Below are 18,205 nucleotides of genomic sequence, written 5' to 3'. Positions count from 1 at the left end.
TGTTGTATTGGACTTCTTCTTATACTTGTGGACCCGTAAGTGACACATGAATTTCGTATGGACCATTCAATTCGTAAACCAACCACATACATACACACAAATGTTCATCTTCGAATTTCTACATAACCATTATATGATGAAATATGCAACGACCAAACTAATGGAATGGAAAATCTACTGACCTTGACCAACTACACAAAAACCAAATAGGTTACTAACGATGTGTGTCTACCCCATAATAAGAAAACCAAAACCATGGAATAAATCTATGATAAGTTAATTATATTCGTCATGATTAGTTGGGAATATGATACCCCAACTATACAGTTTTATATAATCCAATATTGCTTTTCTACATCCAATCTCATTTGTCGGTTTTTTCTTATTTGAGAATTAATTCCTTTTAGCTTGATTCCAAAGTTCTTAAAACCACTAGTATTAACGAGTTTGTTAGTTGTCAATTACGATATATCTACTAAACTAATCGTTTTCTTATTTGTCTTCTTCTTCTTTGCTCTATCTTTTAAGTATTTATCCAAATTACTAATACACACAGACACAACAAAGAATGGCATCCCACAAATAGAATCAAAATTACTTTTAGGATATACAATTACGGTATGAGATATATAGTGGTTCAATACATGCTCTAATTTGTATAGCAGAAACTGGAAAACAAGATTCATACTAATCTAGGGATCTTATACAAGCGCAAGTTTTTCAAAATGACCATGATATCATATCAACATATGGTTTTATATTTGGATTTTGCTTCTATTAAACCACTGATTCTCGATAGGACGACAAGAAAAATTACATTGGTTAGTGGAGTGAATAAAAATTGACCTTAAAGAATACAAACAAAATTAATAGTGACCATTCACTTGCTACATATATAAATAATACTAACAAATTATAGAGTTAAAAAAAAAAAAAAAAAATTTTTAGGACCAACCACATCATCATCTCTCTGAAGAGAGTCGCCCATAAATCTATTTATGACTTCTTTTATCACAACTTGACATAAATATTTTTGCCTCCCCTCATCTTTACAAGTCACGAGGAAGAAACAAATCAGAAAGATTTGATTTCAGATCGAACAAAATTAATATCAAAACTTCGAGACGAAATAAAGAGAGTGAAGAGAAAACTCGGTGTGGATTCTTAAATCCCACTTCTCCATCCCGTTCGTCACCGATTTATGTAACAACACGAGTCTTGAAGGTGAAGTAATCAAGTTTTTTTGTACTCTCCTCTGCATCTCGAGCGTACCTCAAAGATGGGTCGGTTGCTACTTGAACTGCAAGCAAACGCACCCACCGATGCAACCCCTAAAACCAGAGGAGGGTTGAACGACACCTACTTCGACACTAACATGGTCATCATTTTAGCTGCTTTACTCTGCGCTTTAATCTGTGCTCTAAGCCTCAACTCTGCCTTGCGATGTGTGCTACGCATCACTCGGAGACTCACTTCGGATGATCAAGTCGCAAACGCTTCAAACGCAAACGCAAATTCTGGACGTTTAGTAGCTACAACGGGGATCAAGAAACGGGTGCTAGAGCAAATCCCTGTTGGATTGTACGGATCAGGGAACATTGACATGAAAGCTACGGAGTGTTTGATATGTCTAGGAGATTTCGTGGATGGAGAGAAAGTTAGGGTTTTGCCTAAATGTAACCATGGCTTCCACGTGAGGTGCATAGATACTTGGCTGGTCTCGCGTTCCTCTTGCCCTACTTGCAGACAATCGCTGCTCGTTGAGCAAACGTCGCCGATGGCTGTTTCCCGCCGGGACGAGGACGTGGTATAGTTTCCATCACATAATTTAAGGACATGCATGATTTGTGATTTTTCTTAACTATGCTCTCTCAAGTGGGCTTGGTTTTTTGTTGGTTGGTTACATAACTGTTTTTGTGTGTGCAAACTAATGTGATTAATTTACACATATTCTTGTGCTGGTAAATTTAGTGTGATGGGTTTTCTTGAAATCAAAGCAAGTCTTTACTGATTTTTTAATGTTTTCTTCCCCCAAAAAAAAAAAAGGTTGTTGTAATGAAAAGATTAGGAGTTTTATTACCGACAACGGATAATGCATTTAATTAACCGGATATGGTCTTCGTTCCGAGAAGTCGTTTGTGGATCTAAGATCCAAAATGTTTTTTTTTTTTTTTTTTTTGTGTGTGGTTAAAATGATACTATTATAATTATATGATGTATAATAAAATGATCATTTATTTAAAAACGGTAACCCAACCAACAATTATCACTTATAGAAAACAGAAGAAATACGGAGCAACTAGGATCCAATGATTTCTTTAAAAAAATTAATGACAACAAAAATAAATAGGGAGTAATTCATGATGATCGAATATTTTTTTGTTTACTGTTTATTATTCTTACTAGATTAATATCCGTGCTAGAACATTGATTGAAATTCATTTTATTTATATTGTAATTTTTATATAAAATATAATTTATGTGATTGTTTTTAAAAGTTTTTTTGAATAAAACATTATGCAATAAAATCATATACTAAATATAATAACATGAAAAAGACACATATTTTGTAAGTTTTATATAGTTAATGATTCTAGATAAGTATCGTGCTATAACACTGATTAAATTTTATTTTATACAAAGTTTTGTGTATTTTATATTTTAAAATATAATTTTAATATGTTGTAGTAGGTTATATATGTGAAGTTATTTCTACAATGTATATTGTACATCACGACTTGAATGTCATTATAAGACATAATTTTGTAAATTTAAATTTAAATATTCAAATTTTGACCCGTTATTCAGTAAAATTTTTAATTAAATAGATATTATTTCTAAAGAATAATATTACGAAAGCTTGAATATTTTATAGATTGAACAATTTATATTTGTTTTTAAAAATTCAACTTATAGTTATCCGGAAATAAAACTATTTTTTAATTATAATAAATAATATGATAATTTATTTGTTTCACAAAATAGACTCATATATATAAATGAATGAGAGATGGAGTATAATAATAATTAACAAATTAATATGTTAAGTTAGATATCAAAAGATTTTATTTGATGAATAATTTAATAAAATAAATTAATATGGTAAGTTAGATGATATGATTTTTTACAATATTCTCTTTAAGATTTTGGGTATAACCTATTTGTAACCAATTAATCTATCATTAATATGTAACCAACCTATAAAAATTATATAGTCTACAAAACAAAGTTCGTTTTATTACAAGATGGATTTTGATTGTGATTTTTTTTTTTTTAAAAGATAGTATTTCGAAATATAAATGGGAACGAGCGAACGTTTAATTTAACGGCTCTTCTCGTGTTTGCATTCAGTCAGTGGGAACTTCCACAACCAATCAAACGCCCTACGGAGTACGGACTGCTTCATTCTCTCTCTCTACTTGGCAGTGGCAATATATGGGCCTTACATATCAAAATTTAATTATAGCTAGAAATAAGTAACGTTCTCCTAGTGACCCATATATATGGGCCTTGTTGGGTCTCCCAGCATTTTATTAAGTAACGTTCTCGTTAGTTTTGGGCAGATTAACCGAACCAAATGGACCGAACCGAAACCGAACCAAAATTTTGGTTTTGGTTTAGGTTCGGTTAGAGGCTAATAATCGAATGGATAGTTTTTCAGATATCCATAGATATCGGTTCCGATATCCATTCGGTTACCCAAACGTATCCGAATCAAACTAAACTAATATTAAAACTGTTATTGTTGGGGTTCCAACAACAGATCTCTCGGCCTTAGAGAACTGAATGCAACCACTACACTAGCAAGATATTTTAATAAGTACGTGCATTTCGGATTAATAAGGGGATAACTTTTAAATTAAAAAACTGATACCAGAACTGAACCGATATCATATAAATTTAGATCAAAATATTAAAATATTTTCAATATTGTCAAAATTTTATCATATTTTTATTCAAATTTAATAATATTTTTAAAAATTATATTATTGTAGATATTCGGAACCGAACCAAAAATAACCGAAACCAAACCAAACACGAACCGAAATAGTAAATTAACCGAATAGATCATAAAATCCTATATCCAAATACCCAGAACCGAACGGATATATCCGGAACCGAAGCAAATACCCGAACGCCCAGGAATAGTTCTCGTAGTGAACCATATATATCAAAATTTAATTATAGCTAGAAATATTTTATTATTTTAGGTTTTTTAGAATAAATTCAAAGTTTTATGAATAGCTGATAAATTTTGACAGATGAAATTGCTTTTACAAAAGGATTATAAGATTAAAATTTCAGAATTTTATGTAAATTCTGGAATGCGAACCAAATATTAGTTGTAGTATGATGTCCCTCTAATAATTTTTATATAATGTATTATAGGAAATGGAAATTTAAACTATGCGAGAAAATCCTAATATAATTGAAATATAATAAAACTCGAAGATTACTTTTCGTTTATAGAAAAGAATCATTAAAATGAGCATAATTGGAAAGAACTGACACTGAAAATTGAAAATTCAACTCATGTCATATATGAAAAAAAAACATGATTTTTAGTTTTTTACCTACTTTGCTGACTGATATCAAGGAGAACAGTTCAAACAAAGTGATTATAAGAATAAAAGTGTTGGCCCAATTGTTACGCCAGTACTGATTAGGAAGATAATCACAATCAGTATGTTGATCACAATGAAAGTTAGTCAACATACAAAATAACTTACTATTTTAAAATTAATGATAAGGTAAGAAATCATAATAAAAAAAATTATTGTTACTATTTTTGATAAATATATGTAAGAATTATTGTTTATTGAGGATTTCTTATATATTACAGTTGCCACGTGTATAATTTTTGTTATGTAATCCACAAATTAGTGAATATGTTCATGCATTGTAATTGTAAGAAAAAACTGGTAACCATTAGAAAAACAAAAAGAAAAAGAATAAAAAGAATAATGCAGAACTGAATCAACAGTTTTTGAAAAATGAAAATAAAATTTGCAGAGAATAAATAAAATAGTAAATGGTAACCAAAACAATATATCTTTTAAGATATATTAAATATTAAATAAAGTAAATTATGTTATATTAAATATTAAATAAAGTAAATTATCTTTTAAGATATATTAAATATTAAATAAAGTAAATTTCAATGGTAATATTAATACAATTTTTAATGTATATATAATGAATTTTACATTTGATTTTAAAATAAAATTTGTAAATTAAATTTTAGATATGTCATATTAAATATTAATAATTAATATGTACCTACAATAAATTTAAGATATGTCATATACTCTCTATATATAACTACGTATACTAGTCATGAAGACAATAGAGCACAAAAACAAAGTAGCTAGAAAAACAATATGAAGTATTTGTGTTATATAGTGTTTTTAGCGATTGTGATCGCACAAAACTATAATGATCGTCTAGGAGTGGAAGCTGGGTCTAATAATGGGTTCGTTACTAGGAAAGGCGTCCAATTTATTCTTTTTTTTTTTTTTGTTAAAGGATATTCAAATTAAAATGAAAAGGGAAATAAAAATGTTTACAGGGCCCAAGCCCAGGAATAAAAACCGAATAGAATAAAACTAGTTAGACCCATAGTTTAAAAGGAACAAAAATGAACCAAGTAGTGAACCGAACCAATTAGAATTAGACCAGGAAAGAAACGGTTGGCATTAATCCTTCTTCACCCATCCAATAGTCTTCTTAGATTTCATCGATCTGCTTTGTCTTCTTTTTGCGTCCAATTTATTCTTAACGGGAAACCATTTTACGCCAATGGGTTCAATGCCTACTGGCTCACGTATGAAGCCACCGATCCGACCACAAGATATAAGATCACTAATGCGTTTCAAGACGCGACTAGTCACGGTTTGACCATCGCCCGCACCTGGGGGTTCCACGATGGCGCCATATACCGCGCTCTCCAAACTTCCCCTGGTATATACGATGAAAAAACGTTTCAGGTTAGTGTGAAGCCTTTTCAACCTTAATATATTTGTTAATCTTTTGTTAATTAATTAGTTTATGTTTTCAATGTTGAAAGGGCTTGGATTTTGTGATAGCCGAAGCAAAAAGACTCGGTATAAAAATGATAATCCCCCTTGTCAATAACTGGAGTGACTACGGAGGGAGGAAACAATACGTGGCTTGGGCTCAAAGTAAAGGCGAGAAGGTATCTTCAGATGACGATTTCTACACAAACTCACTTACTAAACAGTTCTACATGAACCACGTCAAGGTAAAAAATACAAATTAACCAAACTTTAATCTCTTCAGATTCGTAACAAAATATTTTTTACACCATAATTTATAATAATAACCTACGATATCTTTATCACTCTTCCTGTGTAGACTATGATGAACAGAGTGAATACATTTACGAAAGTTGCATACAAAGATGAACCAGCCATTATGGCTTGGCAGCTTATGAACGAGCCAGAATGCAAATCAGATCCAAGTGGAAGAACCCTTATGGCTTGAATTAATGAAATGGCTCCTTATGTAAAATCACTTGATCCAAACCATCTCCTCTCCATTGGTCATGAAGGTTTCTATGGTGACTCATCTCCTCAAAGAAAGACTTCTCTAAATCCGCCTGCAGCCAACATAGTTGGAGCTGATTTCATAGCTAATCATAATATCGATGCCATTGATTTCGCATCGGCCCACTGTGCCGCTGACTTATGGTACGCAACAGTGCCCATACTAAGTTTTATACTGTACATTTATTTAGACAAAACAATTTTTCAGAAATTATATTATTCATCCTTTTTTTTTTTGGGAATTTTCAAAAATATCTCTTTTTCTATGTCACTTAGACTATGCTAAAACTTCTTCTTTTTTAACATTGATTTTGCTATTTAAAAGAATGAAAATATTATTAGGGTTTACAAATGGAGTACCATTTCAAGCTTTTTGGATTTGCGCAGGTTTCAAAAGTTGAATCAGAAGTCTCGATTGGCTTTCTCACGGAAATGGATCCAAGCCCACATCGACGATGCGCAGAACATTCTTAAAAAGCCTTTAATTCTAGCAGAATTCGGGGTAGGAACGGACACACCACGCTACACTCTGGCTAATAGAGACGCCGTGTTCACCGCAACGTATAACATCTTTTACATGTCTGCGCGAAAAGGCGGTTCGGGCGCGGGAGCTTTGTTTTGGGACCTTATTAGCGACGGCATGAGCAACTCTGACGATCCGTCGGCCATTTTACTTCGTGACAATTCGTCGACGGTTAAGATTATAAGTAAGGCGTCAAAAAGATTGGGTTCGATTGGTGGGAAATAAAGTTAACTCGCAAAATCTAAAGCTAAAATTTTTATCAGGGTCTTCAATTTGTGTAATACTTGATCGAATTCATAAATTCGCAACAATGATTAAATATTAAAAGTTCAGTTACATATACCGATATGATTGTATCTAAGTTTTCTTTAAGCAGAGCATAGGCGAAAAATATGATTTATAGTAATATATAACGAATAGTATAATATAAGATATATTTAATGTTTATGCTAGAGCCTAGAGCCGTGCCTACTGCCTACTCACAGCAAATAGGTTGTATTGTAATTCTGTTGCAACTTTTCTATAGCATCAAAATATCTTGGCACGGTTCTGTCTAAGCATCTATTGTAACTCTTTCAATAAGATAATGCGTAGAAGAAGATGGTGCTATATATATGTGCTTAATCAGCTCTGCAATAGTTTTTGTAATAGGCATGGGCATCCGGTTTAATCGGATTATTCGGTTCGGTTTATTCGGTTTTCCAAATTTTCGGTTATTTAAAAATCTAGCCGAATTAAACCGAATTACAATTCGGTTCGGGTTATTCGGTACTCGGGTTATTCGGTTCAGTTACATGCTGTAAAATGACTTCCGAACTAAACCGAATTTCTTTTTTTTTCGGTTAATTTGGTTAACCGAAAAAAGTTTACAACTAATTAAAAAAATTTACAAGCTAATTAACAAATTTACAAGTCGAAACCTAACTACAATCCCAAATTTCTTAGTTAGTTGTGAAGTTGCGGAGAGGACGGTGACGTTTATGCCGTTCAATCATGTGGAGATTTGTTTCCAGCAAGCTGCAAAGAACACGATAGACAGTTAGACACTAAGAATCACAAGTCAATAATTTAATCCGAATTCTTATTCTAACTATATGATTCTACCATTGGAACAAAGATCCAGAAAGTTCGCTAAACAAAAATATAACTTATATACATTCCAACCAAAACACAGACCCAAACAATTTCCACAAAATAACAAATCTATGACAATATGTGAGTTCCAATCAAATCCTCGAGAAGAAAATATTCGAGTCAGCCCTACACAAGCACATAATTAAAGAGTGCGATGGAAAACAGAAATTGAGAACCTCACCTAGAAAGAGATGCGGCTGGAGGTAGAAGAAAATAAAACAAGTAGAAGAAAAGTTTTATATCTAGGGTTTCAGTTGGTTTTTATGTATTATATTGTCCACTAATGGGCTATGTAACAATTAATTATGAAAGGCCCATGCAACTTCCAAACACACATTCTATTAAAAAGCCCATATTGCTCAAACATCAACGACTTAAACATCTAAACCCTAGTCATCGTCTTCTTAGTTGAGCTTTTCATGTCCGATGCCGACCTGTAACATCTCATCATCTTCGTTTTCTCTAATTTTCGACGAGATCTTATTCAGGGGTCATGATCTCATGGTGATGACAGAAGGAAACCGAAAAACCGTTCGGTTATAGTTTGCCGAACCGAACCGAATCGATAATCGAAATCTCAAAAAAAAATTGCCGATCGGTTCACTCTTCCTTTCAGCTTCAGCACCGATAACCGAAAAGTTCGGTTCTTTCGGTTCGGGTTTCTCGGTTTTGGCCGAATGCCCAGGGCTACTTTTTGATTATAAGATTAAGTCAGATATTAAAGTACTCCTGCAATCCGACGACACTTGGCAGTAGCGTTCCCGTAGTGGAGCAGGTTAGGTTATAGCTTCACGTTTATAACTTTCATAAACGGAAAACTCATTTTTCATTTTTTGTTATTGTTGACGTATATAAATAAACAATCCTGTTTCTTTAACAAATAAAAAAAACAATCCTGTTCATGAAAATTAAGATTAAAAAGTATAAACAATCTTAAACTTCTAACCACTTCCAAACTTGTCTTTATGGAGCGTATTTGTATTTTTCGTTTTGCTTTTCTTATTTTTTGATTGAAAATAATAATAAAATATAGGTTTTCGTTGCACTTATCGTTTGTGCCTAGTTTTAGAATTTAGAAATATGGTTTACTGTTGTCTTAACACTTGACTTTAGCAGTTTATTAGTAAGTCAGCGTCGTACATATATAAGTATTATCCGTTCAGCTTTTACATTTTGCACTATTATAAATGCGATAACTTATATACTTTTGAACATTTTTTTGAATATTTTCCCAAATTTCTTGCTTTTTACTACTTTTTCCCCAAATGTCATCATATATTATAATTTATTTTGTTTAATTTAGAAGAAAATCCAACTTTTACAAAAAGAATAGCAAAAAAATTTGCTAAAGCATGGGGAAAAATTAAAGAATCACAGAAGGTGATTTACGAGAATAAACATGTAGCCAATATTGATTAATTAGGAAGATAATCAACACGTTGACCATGATAGAAATTAGTCAGTATTAACAGTTTTGAAATAAAGATTACAAATCAATTTATTTTTCTAATAAGTAAATAACTGATCACAATGTGATATTCTCTCAATAAATAACTGATCACTATATTATGTGTACATTTTTTTTGGTGGGAACTATATTATGTGTACATAGTAATAATAATTTTTTACTTTCTTTTATATTATGGATGGCACGTGTATATAAGTAAATCCAAGATCAATGAATGTTCATGCATTGTAATTGTATGAAAGCACTTATATATGTTCCTCTATATATATATATATAACTCTATACACATTTGAAAACAATAGAGCACAAAAACAAAAAAAAGTAGAGATCAAGAATATGAAGTATTTGTGTTTTGTAGTGTTTTTAGCGATTGTGATCGCACAAAACTATAGCGATCTAGAAGGAGTCGAAGCTGCGTCGAGTAATGGGTTCGTGAGTAGGAAAGGCATACAGTTTATTTTCAATGGGAAACCATTTTACGCCAATGGTTTCAATGCCTACTGGCTCGCGTACGAAGCTACAGATCCGACCACAAGGTTTAAGATCACTTATGCGTTTCAAAATGCGACAAGTCACGGTTTGACCATAGCCCGCACCTGGGGGTTCCGCGATGGCGCCATATACCGCGGTCTCCAAACTTCCCCTGGTTCATACGATGAAAAGACGTTTCAGGTAAGTAGATCTCTTAATATAGAGAGATTAATTCAAAAATAATTTATTTGCATATTAGCTTGATTACCTCAAGCCACTATCGATCGATGTCATCAAGATTTGATATTCAAAGAAATATAAATTTACCAAAATTCTTTTCATTGTTGAAATGAATACTGTATGTTGGTTATGCGGTTTTCTCTTGTTACTTGTTTAAAGTGTAGAAATTATTACAATGCTTTTCAACTAAAATATAAATATCTGTTTTAGAAAAAAAAAAAAAATTGTGTGAATTTTTTACTGGTGGAAAGGGTTTGGATTTTGTCATAGCCGAAGCAAAAAGACTCGGTATAAAAATGATAATCACCTTTGTCAATAACTATTCTGACTTCGGAGGGAGAAAACAATACGTTGGTTGGGCTAAGAGTAAAGGTCAAAACGTATCTTCAGATGACGATTTCTACACAAACCCTCTTGTTAAACAGTACTACAAAAATTACGTCAAGGTACAAAATACTATTAAACTCAACTTTATATAACTTCTTAAATCTAACTGAATATTTTAGACCCTGAATCATATAACCTATGATCTCTTTGATTTTTCTTTCTCGTCGTAGACTATGGTTAACAGAGTGAATACATTTACCAAAGTTGCGTACAAAGATGAACCAACCATTATGGGTTGGGAGCTTATGAACGAGCCACAATGCAGAGCAGATCCAAGTGGGAAAACTCTTATGGCTTGGATTGAGGAAATGGCTCCTTATGTGAAATCAGTTGATTCAAATCATCTCCTCTCTACTGGTCTTGAAGGCTTCTATGGTGACTCATCTCCTCAAAGAAAGAAAACTCTGAATCCGGTTGCAGCCAACGTTCTTGGAACTGATTTCATCGCTAATCACAATATCGATGCCATTGATTTTGCGTCGATTCACTCTTACCCTGACATATGGTAAGTTAGAAATTACTTGTACTACCATATAATCAAGATTTAGTGTTTAGGGGTTATGATTCTTCTTTTTAGTACCATAAATCTAGCTAAAAACCATTTCTTTAACATCAAATTCTTTTACATGAAAAAAAAACGTTTTTTTTTTATGGTTTACAAGTTCATTACCATTCCAAACCTTTTGATTTTTCAGGTTTCCAAACTTGGATGAGAAATCTCGAATGGACTTCTTGAGAAATTGGCTCGAAGCACACATTGAAGATGCGCAGAACATTCTTAAGAAACCTCTAATCATAGGAGAATTCGGGAAACTAACGACCACACCAGGCTACACACAGGATCAGAGAGACGCCGTGTTCAAGGCAACGTATGACATTGTCTACGCGTCTGCGCAAAAAGGCGGTGCAGCCACGGGAGCATGGTTTTGGCACCTTATTAGCGACGACATGGACAACTTCAAAGATTCGCTCGCCATTGTACTAAGTGACAACTCGTCGACAGCTAATATTATAAGTGAGGAGTCACGAAAGTTGCGTATGATCTATGGCTAAAGTTTTAAAAAGGTTCTTTCTGTAATATTTTATCCCTATTAAGATGAGACAATTACGGTATTAAAATATTAATGATATACTACATTCGTTGAAATTATATCCCAAAGTTCAGTCTCAGCATTATAAAACTCTTTCAATGCATGAAAAAAACATGAAGAAGAAGATGAGATGCAACATATGTTTAGCTCTGCACTAGTTTTGATTACAAGATGAAGTTAGATATTAGTTTGCATCATGCAAAAAGCACATGATCTCTTCTACAAGTTTTGGATTAAATTTGAGTTAACAAGGCCTACCTTTGTTGTTGTCTGAAAGTGATCGATCTTACAAGCTCTAAATATCTCTGCTCATGTAATGATCAAGGGAGAAACAGAGCTGTCTTATAGCCTCTCTCTTCTCTTCCTCTCGTTCTGTTATCACATTTCTCTGCAACTCAACTTGTTTCTCCAGCACTTCAACTCTACCCTTCAGTTCTTCCACAACATACTTGTCGGTTCCTGATTCAGTGTCTTTAAGACACACCTGGTTCAAATACTCCTCCATTTGCTCAATCTGGATATCTCTTGATCTCAACTCTGCCCTTAGGCTATCTAACAAGTCAGCAGCATTACCGGTCTGCAGATTGGCTTTCTCGGCCTTGCATTCATTCAGCATTTCCCACAGATTTGAAACCTCAGCTTCTGATACACCTAAACTCTCTTTAACCACGTCGAGCTCGCTTTCTAAATTCTCAATCTTCTGACTTGATTCTGATAGCTTACTTTCTAAGTCAATCACACGCCTTTTCTCACTTTCGATGTCTATGTTTCTCGCTTCTAACTCTCTCCGTGCAGATTCAAGCTCAGCAAAAAACATATCAGCAAGCAAATATGCAGAGTGGTTCTTCTCAACCTCACCATCTAGTTTCAAGCTCTGCTGCAACATCTCGCTGCTACTCGTTGGTAGAGAAGCTCCTGACTTAAAGGAGCTAAGTGGAGTTGTTGCAAGGGAAGAGGCATTGTTGTTTTGGTCTGAACAAGGCATGGTAAAATCAAATTTGAGAAGGCCATTGAGGAGCTCCTGGTTCAAATCGTTGTAAGTCTCACCAAGAGACTGATATAAGCAAAGAAACTTCTCGGTAGACTCGGTTTCGTCATCTTCAATCAATCTTAGCATGCTTTGAACATTCTGATTAATCTCTGTGGATGAATGCAAATACCAACATGTAACAAACATAAACCAAATCATATATGAACAGAATAAATAGATCTGTTACCTACCTGTTAATATATCTGCTATTAATGACTTAGAATGATGAGGCCACAAGGATGAGTCAACCTTCTTCTCTGATTCTGTTTCTTTTGTGGTAAAACTAATATCCATATCTAACATATGACCAGATGAAAATTTCAGAAGAGGCTAAGCAAACCAAAATGCAGAGCTCAGAACAGTAGAATTACAAAACCCTAAATCAGAGACAAATCGAATGATCTCTCACCCAACCCCGAATTACCAGAGAGATAGAGAGAAGAGATTGTACTGACCTGAAACTTTGATTTTGTTGAGAGAGAGAGGAGAAACCCAGATTTTGTCGATTAGAGAGAGAGCTTTACAGGGGAATAGTAACAGTGAAGAGAATTTTGAAATTAGGGCTACGAGTAAAAGGGCGGTTCTTTTGGTTTCAAACTTTCGAAATACTGTAAAAACCTTTTAAAAAAAAAATGGAGATAATGCACTTTCACTTTGGAGTTCGTGTATTTATTTATTATCGATTTTTTATTTATTTATTATAGTACCTTGTAAAAGATTTCACAACCTCACATTTCCTAAAATCATTTAATTTTTTATTTTATCGTTTTCTTTTTTTACCTTAATTGTCTCTTAAAATTACTTTTATTGTATACTTGTTCAAAATAAATAATTAAGAAAGTTCACGTACAATCTCATGAGTATTATTTTATAATTTTTATTAATGATAATTAGAGAATCCACAATGATTGAACAGTTTATAAAAAGAAATTGTATTTTAATTTATTTTTAAAAAGATTTTTTTCAGACAAAGGGAAATGGGATTTCGTCCACTACTATCACCAAGTACGCATGGCATATCTGGCCTAGCGCACACATGCTTTTGCAAAGTATCGATTCATTCAACATGTAGTTGGAGTATTCAAAATTCGATTGATAACTTTTGATTCAGTAAGTGTAATCATTAATTTTTTGCATGGTCGAGAGTTCATGATGGGTTTCGACTGATCTTACTAGACCCGTTTGATAAAATTAAAATATGAACCCCTTGGCATAAAACGGGTCTAGTAAGATCACAAAATAGATAAGGAAAAAATTGAATCTGATTCCCTTTGTCCACAAAGACACTGACAATTGGCGAAAAGGCTTTCCTTTCGGCACATGTCTCTCGTCTGACCATTTCATATGTCATCTCTCTCACTTATTGCATCCTTTCCTTTTCTCATAAGAAAGGAAAAAGCTAAACTTTTGTTGAATGATTGTTTTTTTTTTTTTTGGAGTTATGGTTATAGCAGATATATATATATAGGTCGGTCTAATAAATAGTATGCGATCATACACTCACTTTGCAAAAATGTGAACAGTTGATGAATGTTGAGAAGTTCACAAGTTTTATTTTCTTGAATTGTCTCCAGCTAGTCTTTTTTTTCTTTTCTTTTGGATGTTTCTCTGGTTTTTAAGCACTACACGTTTTTCCGTTAGAACTTTAATAATGGCTAGAGGGAAAGAAAAAAAAAAAAAAAAGAGGCATGTAGAAGACCCTCAAAATATGGAATATTTGGCATAGTAGAAAATAACAATTAGAGTTAATCCAAATTCTTGTATATGTCATTTTCATTGACACGTTCGTTTGTCTAGCATAGACAAAGAAAAATTGAAAATATAAAGTTGAGTTACAATATAGGTTACAAAATAAATCGAAAAATAGGGAGATATGGGGAGAAAAAAAAAGGAAAATAGTAAAAGACGCTTTCGTTACCCACTGAAAAGGAGGACGAGATATCTTCATCTTTGTTTGTGTTGTGACACTTCTCCTCTTTTTTTTTTTTAACCTTTTCAATCAGTGCTTCATTATTTGCACCTATAGTTTCGTTTCTTTCATCATTCTTAATTGGTTTTAAACAAAATACACACTCTGAAGAAAAAAAACAATTGCACAAAAGTCTCATCTCTTTTCCATTTGTATTTTAATGGTTCTACGTAACTTTAACGACACATACTTGTTCTTTAGTCAATTAAAGATTGTCTGATCCGATTCTTAATTAGTTACACAAAAACGTGTAATTTACTTACTTGTTTAACTTTGCATTTACTTTCTTTCTTTTTGTAAAAAAAAAAAGGGAACAGAAACGTTCAAATTCTAAACCAAATCAAACAAAGAGAACCGAAGAGCTAGCTGTTATTTGCCACGATATATAATATATACTGATCATTATTCATTAAGCAGAGGTTTATAGAAAAGAAATTCAAAAAGCAAATTCTTACAAAAATTAGAAGAACAGAAAACTCTAGAGAACATAAATACGTACTTGAGAGGTTAATAAAATTACTTAATTAGTACTCGATGTGATGGTTATTAGATGTAACATCGTGCATATTTTCAAATGAAATTATAAACGTGAAAATTGCATATAACCAACTAACTTTTTCTTCGTCTTAAGAGTTACAGCTTACAAGCATTAAATTGGTCAATGAAATTTATTTATCCTTTTGCGTTAGAAAACTGACCGGAAAATATTGCTAGTACCCTACATAATTAATTTAGCTATGGGATATACATATACTAGTATAACTTTAATCAAATAACAAAACAAAAATCATAGCACGGGTCTTGATAACACACGTGACATACCTTAATCTATGTAACATTTTACAGCAACGATGACTATATATTTTCTTTATCACATCAAACAGAATCCAGCTATCAAATGGTTTTTCTTTATTAGTCGAGATTGAGATTCATTCTATCCTCATCAGTCAGTACCTTCTGGTAATCGTGTAACCGTCGAATATAACTTTTTTTATGGCATGTCATTAGTCATAAATTGTTTAAGACGATAGAAACGTAATCAGTGCGGACAAAACGTAAATAGTAGTACCAATTATAAGAATATAGTCAGAACACACTTATTACTCATTGACTACCCCAACTATAATAATATGCAATGACCCAAGTGACCACCAATATACAAAAGTCGTATCTACAACCAAAATGATATATCTATATAAGTATATATCCCTTAAAAAGACCCTTCAAATTTCTTTCCCTTCTAATTCTCGTAACACACACCTAATTTTAAGATTAAATTTATCAAAACACACGACTAACGAGTTGCATCAAATTGAGAATTTGCAAAAAGGAAATGTTTACATGAAAAAAAAGAATATGGCATTGTACAACGAAGAACCAATTAATGTATATCTATTACATGGTGACAAAGTTTATTCTTTTGCAAAAAAAAATTGGTTCTTTTTGGAATATCTTTATCACAAATTATTATTTGATTGATTTATCCTATTATGTATGTATTTTTACTAAATAAAATATTTTGAATTTATTGGTTGTTCGGATTAATTTTGGACAAAAATCTGGATTTTTTTTGTCAAAAAAAAAAAAATCTCGATTTGTAAAGCTGAAAAATATGCAAAAAAAAACAAATCCTAAGACGTTTAACACGCAATGCGTGCACATTTCCACATAATATTTTGTATTTAAATAATTTTCCTTTCCTCGCTTCAGCTAATCTTTTGTTGAAAAAAAAAAGAAAGAAAAGCAAATCCTACGCATTCTATTCCTTATCAGATTTCTTCTATTCAAGGTCTACTTGGTGGTCATTTCGTAATCGTAACAATTATTATTATACTATACCATAAAAATTCACCCACTGGGAAAGAAGCAAAAAATATTTTTCACTATATATGAGCTTGACAATTGTGACAAGACACACACAGAGCATTCTGTAGAAGGTGAACCCCATAAAAACATCCGGCTAAACTCCAACGTAGTCCATATCGATGGCGGAGGAGAATCAAGAAGAAACCCTAGAACTCAAACCGATAAGAAAACCACCACACTTTGTGCTAATACACGGCATGAGCTTAGGATCATGGTGCTGGTACAAGATCAAGTGTCTCATGGAAGTCTCTGGTTTCGACGTCACTTGCATCGACCTTAAATCCTCCGGAATAGATTCTTCATCCGCCGACTCTCTCACTTCCTTCGACCAGTATAACCAACCACTCATCGACTTCCTCTCCTCTTCCCCCGAAGAAGAACAGGTAAAAACCTAATTCAGAACTCAATAGAAGTAATCCTTGAATCTGAAGCAAACTCGCTCTGTTTTTCTTTTCTCTGTTCTGGTTTTTTGTCAGGTGATACTTGTGGGTCACAGTGCAGGGGGGCTTAGCGTGACAAGCGCGATACAGAGGTTCCCTAAGAAGATATGTCTCGCTGTCTATATCGGAGCTTCGATGCTCAAATACGGGCTCCAAACCGATGAAGATATGAAAGATGTAAAGATACAACAACTTAAATTTCTTTAAAACCAAGTTAACTTGTGCGTTACGTTATGTTTCTTTGTCACACTGCAGGGAGTGCCTGAACTATCAGAACATGGTGATGTCTACGAGCTCAGCTTCGGTTTAGGAACCGAGAATCCTCCAACCAGTGCTATTATCAAACATGAGTTCCGACGAAAACTCCTTTACCACATGAGTCCTCAACAGGTTTCTCTACTGTTACATTTCTCATATAGAAAGCTCAAAAGATTTAACGTTTTAAATCCTAAGTTTGATATCCAAAAATTTAATTGCGTTATGATTAATTTGAATATGAAACATATATAAAAAAATAAACTATGCAATCGTACATATCTATTTTCTTATCCAATCCAAAATTTGTTGTCCCATATGTTGGTATAAAAGGAATGTTCCTTGGCTGCATTAATGATGAGACCAGCACCGATTCTGGCGCTAACGACAGCAAAACTGGAAGAAGAGGAAGAAACAAAAGGAGAAGAGGATAAGGAGCACGTGCCGCGTGTGTACATAAAGACGTTACATGACCGAGTCATGAAACCGGAGCAGCAAGAGGCGATGATAAGAAGGTGGCCACCGAGCCAAGTTTACGAATTGGACAGCGACCATTCTCCTTTCTTCTCTAACCCTTTCGTCCTCTTCGGTTTACTCATCAAAGCTGCCGTTTCCGTCGGTTCTATCTAAACCAAAAAATTACGTAATAATGATCAGTTACGTGGTAGAGAGCGTTATTTATTATTATTTTTTTTTAAACGACATTTTTATTTAGTTCACAATTGATTTTGAAATAAAAAAAATATGTTTTCTTTAATATATTAA

General features: G+C 33.1%; 4 protein-coding genes, 1 long non-coding RNA gene and 1 pseudogene across 6 annotated transcripts; 4 read left to right on the top strand and 2 right to left on the bottom strand.

Annotated features, from left to right (window-relative positions):
- On the top strand, positions 950–2,111 carry LOC104764813 (RING-H2 finger protein ATL72-like). Its single transcript, XM_010488412.1, has one exon. It carries the CDS (start codon positions 1,280–1,282, stop codon positions 1,811–1,813), a length of 534 nt encoding a protein of 177 aa, XP_010486714.1. The 5' UTR covers positions 950–1,279; the 3' UTR covers positions 1,814–2,111.
- LOC104767431 lies at positions 5,382–7,314 on the top strand (annotated as a pseudogene).
- On the bottom strand, positions 7,821–8,456 carry LOC104764812. Its single transcript, XR_763786.2, has 2 exons — positions 8,405–8,456; positions 7,821–8,106 (listed from the first exon to the last, which is right to left on the bottom strand). It is a non-coding gene; the product is annotated as an uncharacterized LOC104764812 (long non-coding RNA).
- Positions 10,005–11,914, top strand: LOC104764811 (mannan endo-1,4-beta-mannosidase 3-like). Its single transcript, XM_010488410.2, has 4 exons — positions 10,005–10,363; positions 10,654–10,848; positions 10,960–11,294; positions 11,485–11,914. Exons 1-4 carry the CDS (start codon positions 10,028–10,030, stop codon positions 11,840–11,842), a joined length of 1,224 nt encoding a protein of 407 aa, XP_010486712.1. The 5' UTR covers positions 10,005–10,027; the 3' UTR covers positions 11,843–11,914.
- Positions 11,920–13,522, bottom strand: LOC104764810 (protein NETWORKED 4A-like). 2 transcript variants are annotated; one of them, XM_010488409.2, is made up of 3 exons: positions 13,366–13,522; positions 13,102–13,206; positions 11,920–13,020 (listed from the first exon to the last, which is right to left on the bottom strand). In XM_010488409.2, the coding sequence occupies exons 2-3, from the start codon at positions 13,202–13,204 to the stop codon at positions 12,176–12,178; spliced, it is 948 nt and encodes a 315-aa protein (XP_010486711.1). In that variant the 5' UTR covers positions 13,205–13,206; positions 13,366–13,522; the 3' UTR covers positions 11,920–12,175. The 2 variants fall into 2 exon arrangements, with proteins under 2 accessions (XP_010486711.1, XP_019096834.1); XM_019241289.1 differs by having other exon boundaries at positions 13,102–13,522.
- On the top strand, positions 16,735–18,169 carry LOC104764807 (methylesterase 17). Its single transcript, XM_010488406.2, has 4 exons — positions 16,735–17,128; positions 17,222–17,362; positions 17,441–17,575; positions 17,774–18,169. The coding sequence occupies exons 1-4, from the start codon at positions 16,865–16,867 to the stop codon at positions 18,068–18,070; spliced, it is 837 nt and encodes a 278-aa protein (XP_010486708.1). The 5' UTR covers positions 16,735–16,864; the 3' UTR covers positions 18,071–18,169.

Source organism: Camelina sativa, chromosome 19 (assembly GCF_000633955.1).
Source record: "Camelina sativa cultivar DH55 chromosome 19, Cs, whole genome shotgun sequence".
Lineage (NCBI taxonomy): Eukaryota > Viridiplantae > Streptophyta > Magnoliopsida > Brassicales > Brassicaceae > Camelina > Camelina sativa.
The sequence above is the reverse complement of the archived record's forward strand: the minus strand, read 5'-3'. Positions and strand labels throughout refer to the sequence as shown.

Coding starts and splice junctions, on each gene's coding strand:
- LOC104764810 (XM_019241289.1), bottom strand. CDS start 13,213: ATGTTAGATATGGATATTAGTTTTACCACAAAAGAAACAGAATCAGAG. Junction 13,021..13,101: donor AATAGCAGATATATTAACAG/GTAGGTAACAGA, acceptor ATTCATCCACAG/AGATTAATCAGAATGTTCAA.
- LOC104764807 (XM_010488406.2), top strand. CDS start 16,865: ATGGCGGAGGAGAATCAAGAAGAAACCCTAGAACTCAAACCGATAAGA. Junction 17,129..17,221: donor CTTCCCCCGAAGAAGAACAG/GTAAAAACCTAA, acceptor GTTTTTTGTCAG/GTGATACTTGTGGGTCACAG. Junction 17,576..17,773: donor ACCACATGAGTCCTCAACAG/GTTTCTCTACTG, acceptor TTGGTATAAAAG/GAATGTTCCTTGGCTGCATT.
- LOC104764811 (XM_010488410.2), top strand. CDS start 10,028: ATGAAGTATTTGTGTTTTGTAGTGTTTTTAGCGATTGTGATCGCACAA. Junction 10,364..10,653: donor ACGATGAAAAGACGTTTCAG/GTAAGTAGATCT, acceptor ACTGGTGGAAAG/GGTTTGGATTTTGTCATAGC. Junction 11,295..11,484: donor CACTCTTACCCTGACATATG/GTAAGTTAGAAA, acceptor TTGATTTTTCAG/GTTTCCAAACTTGGATGAGA.
- LOC104764813 (XM_010488412.1), top strand. CDS start 1,280: ATGGGTCGGTTGCTACTTGAACTGCAAGCAAACGCACCCACCGATGCA.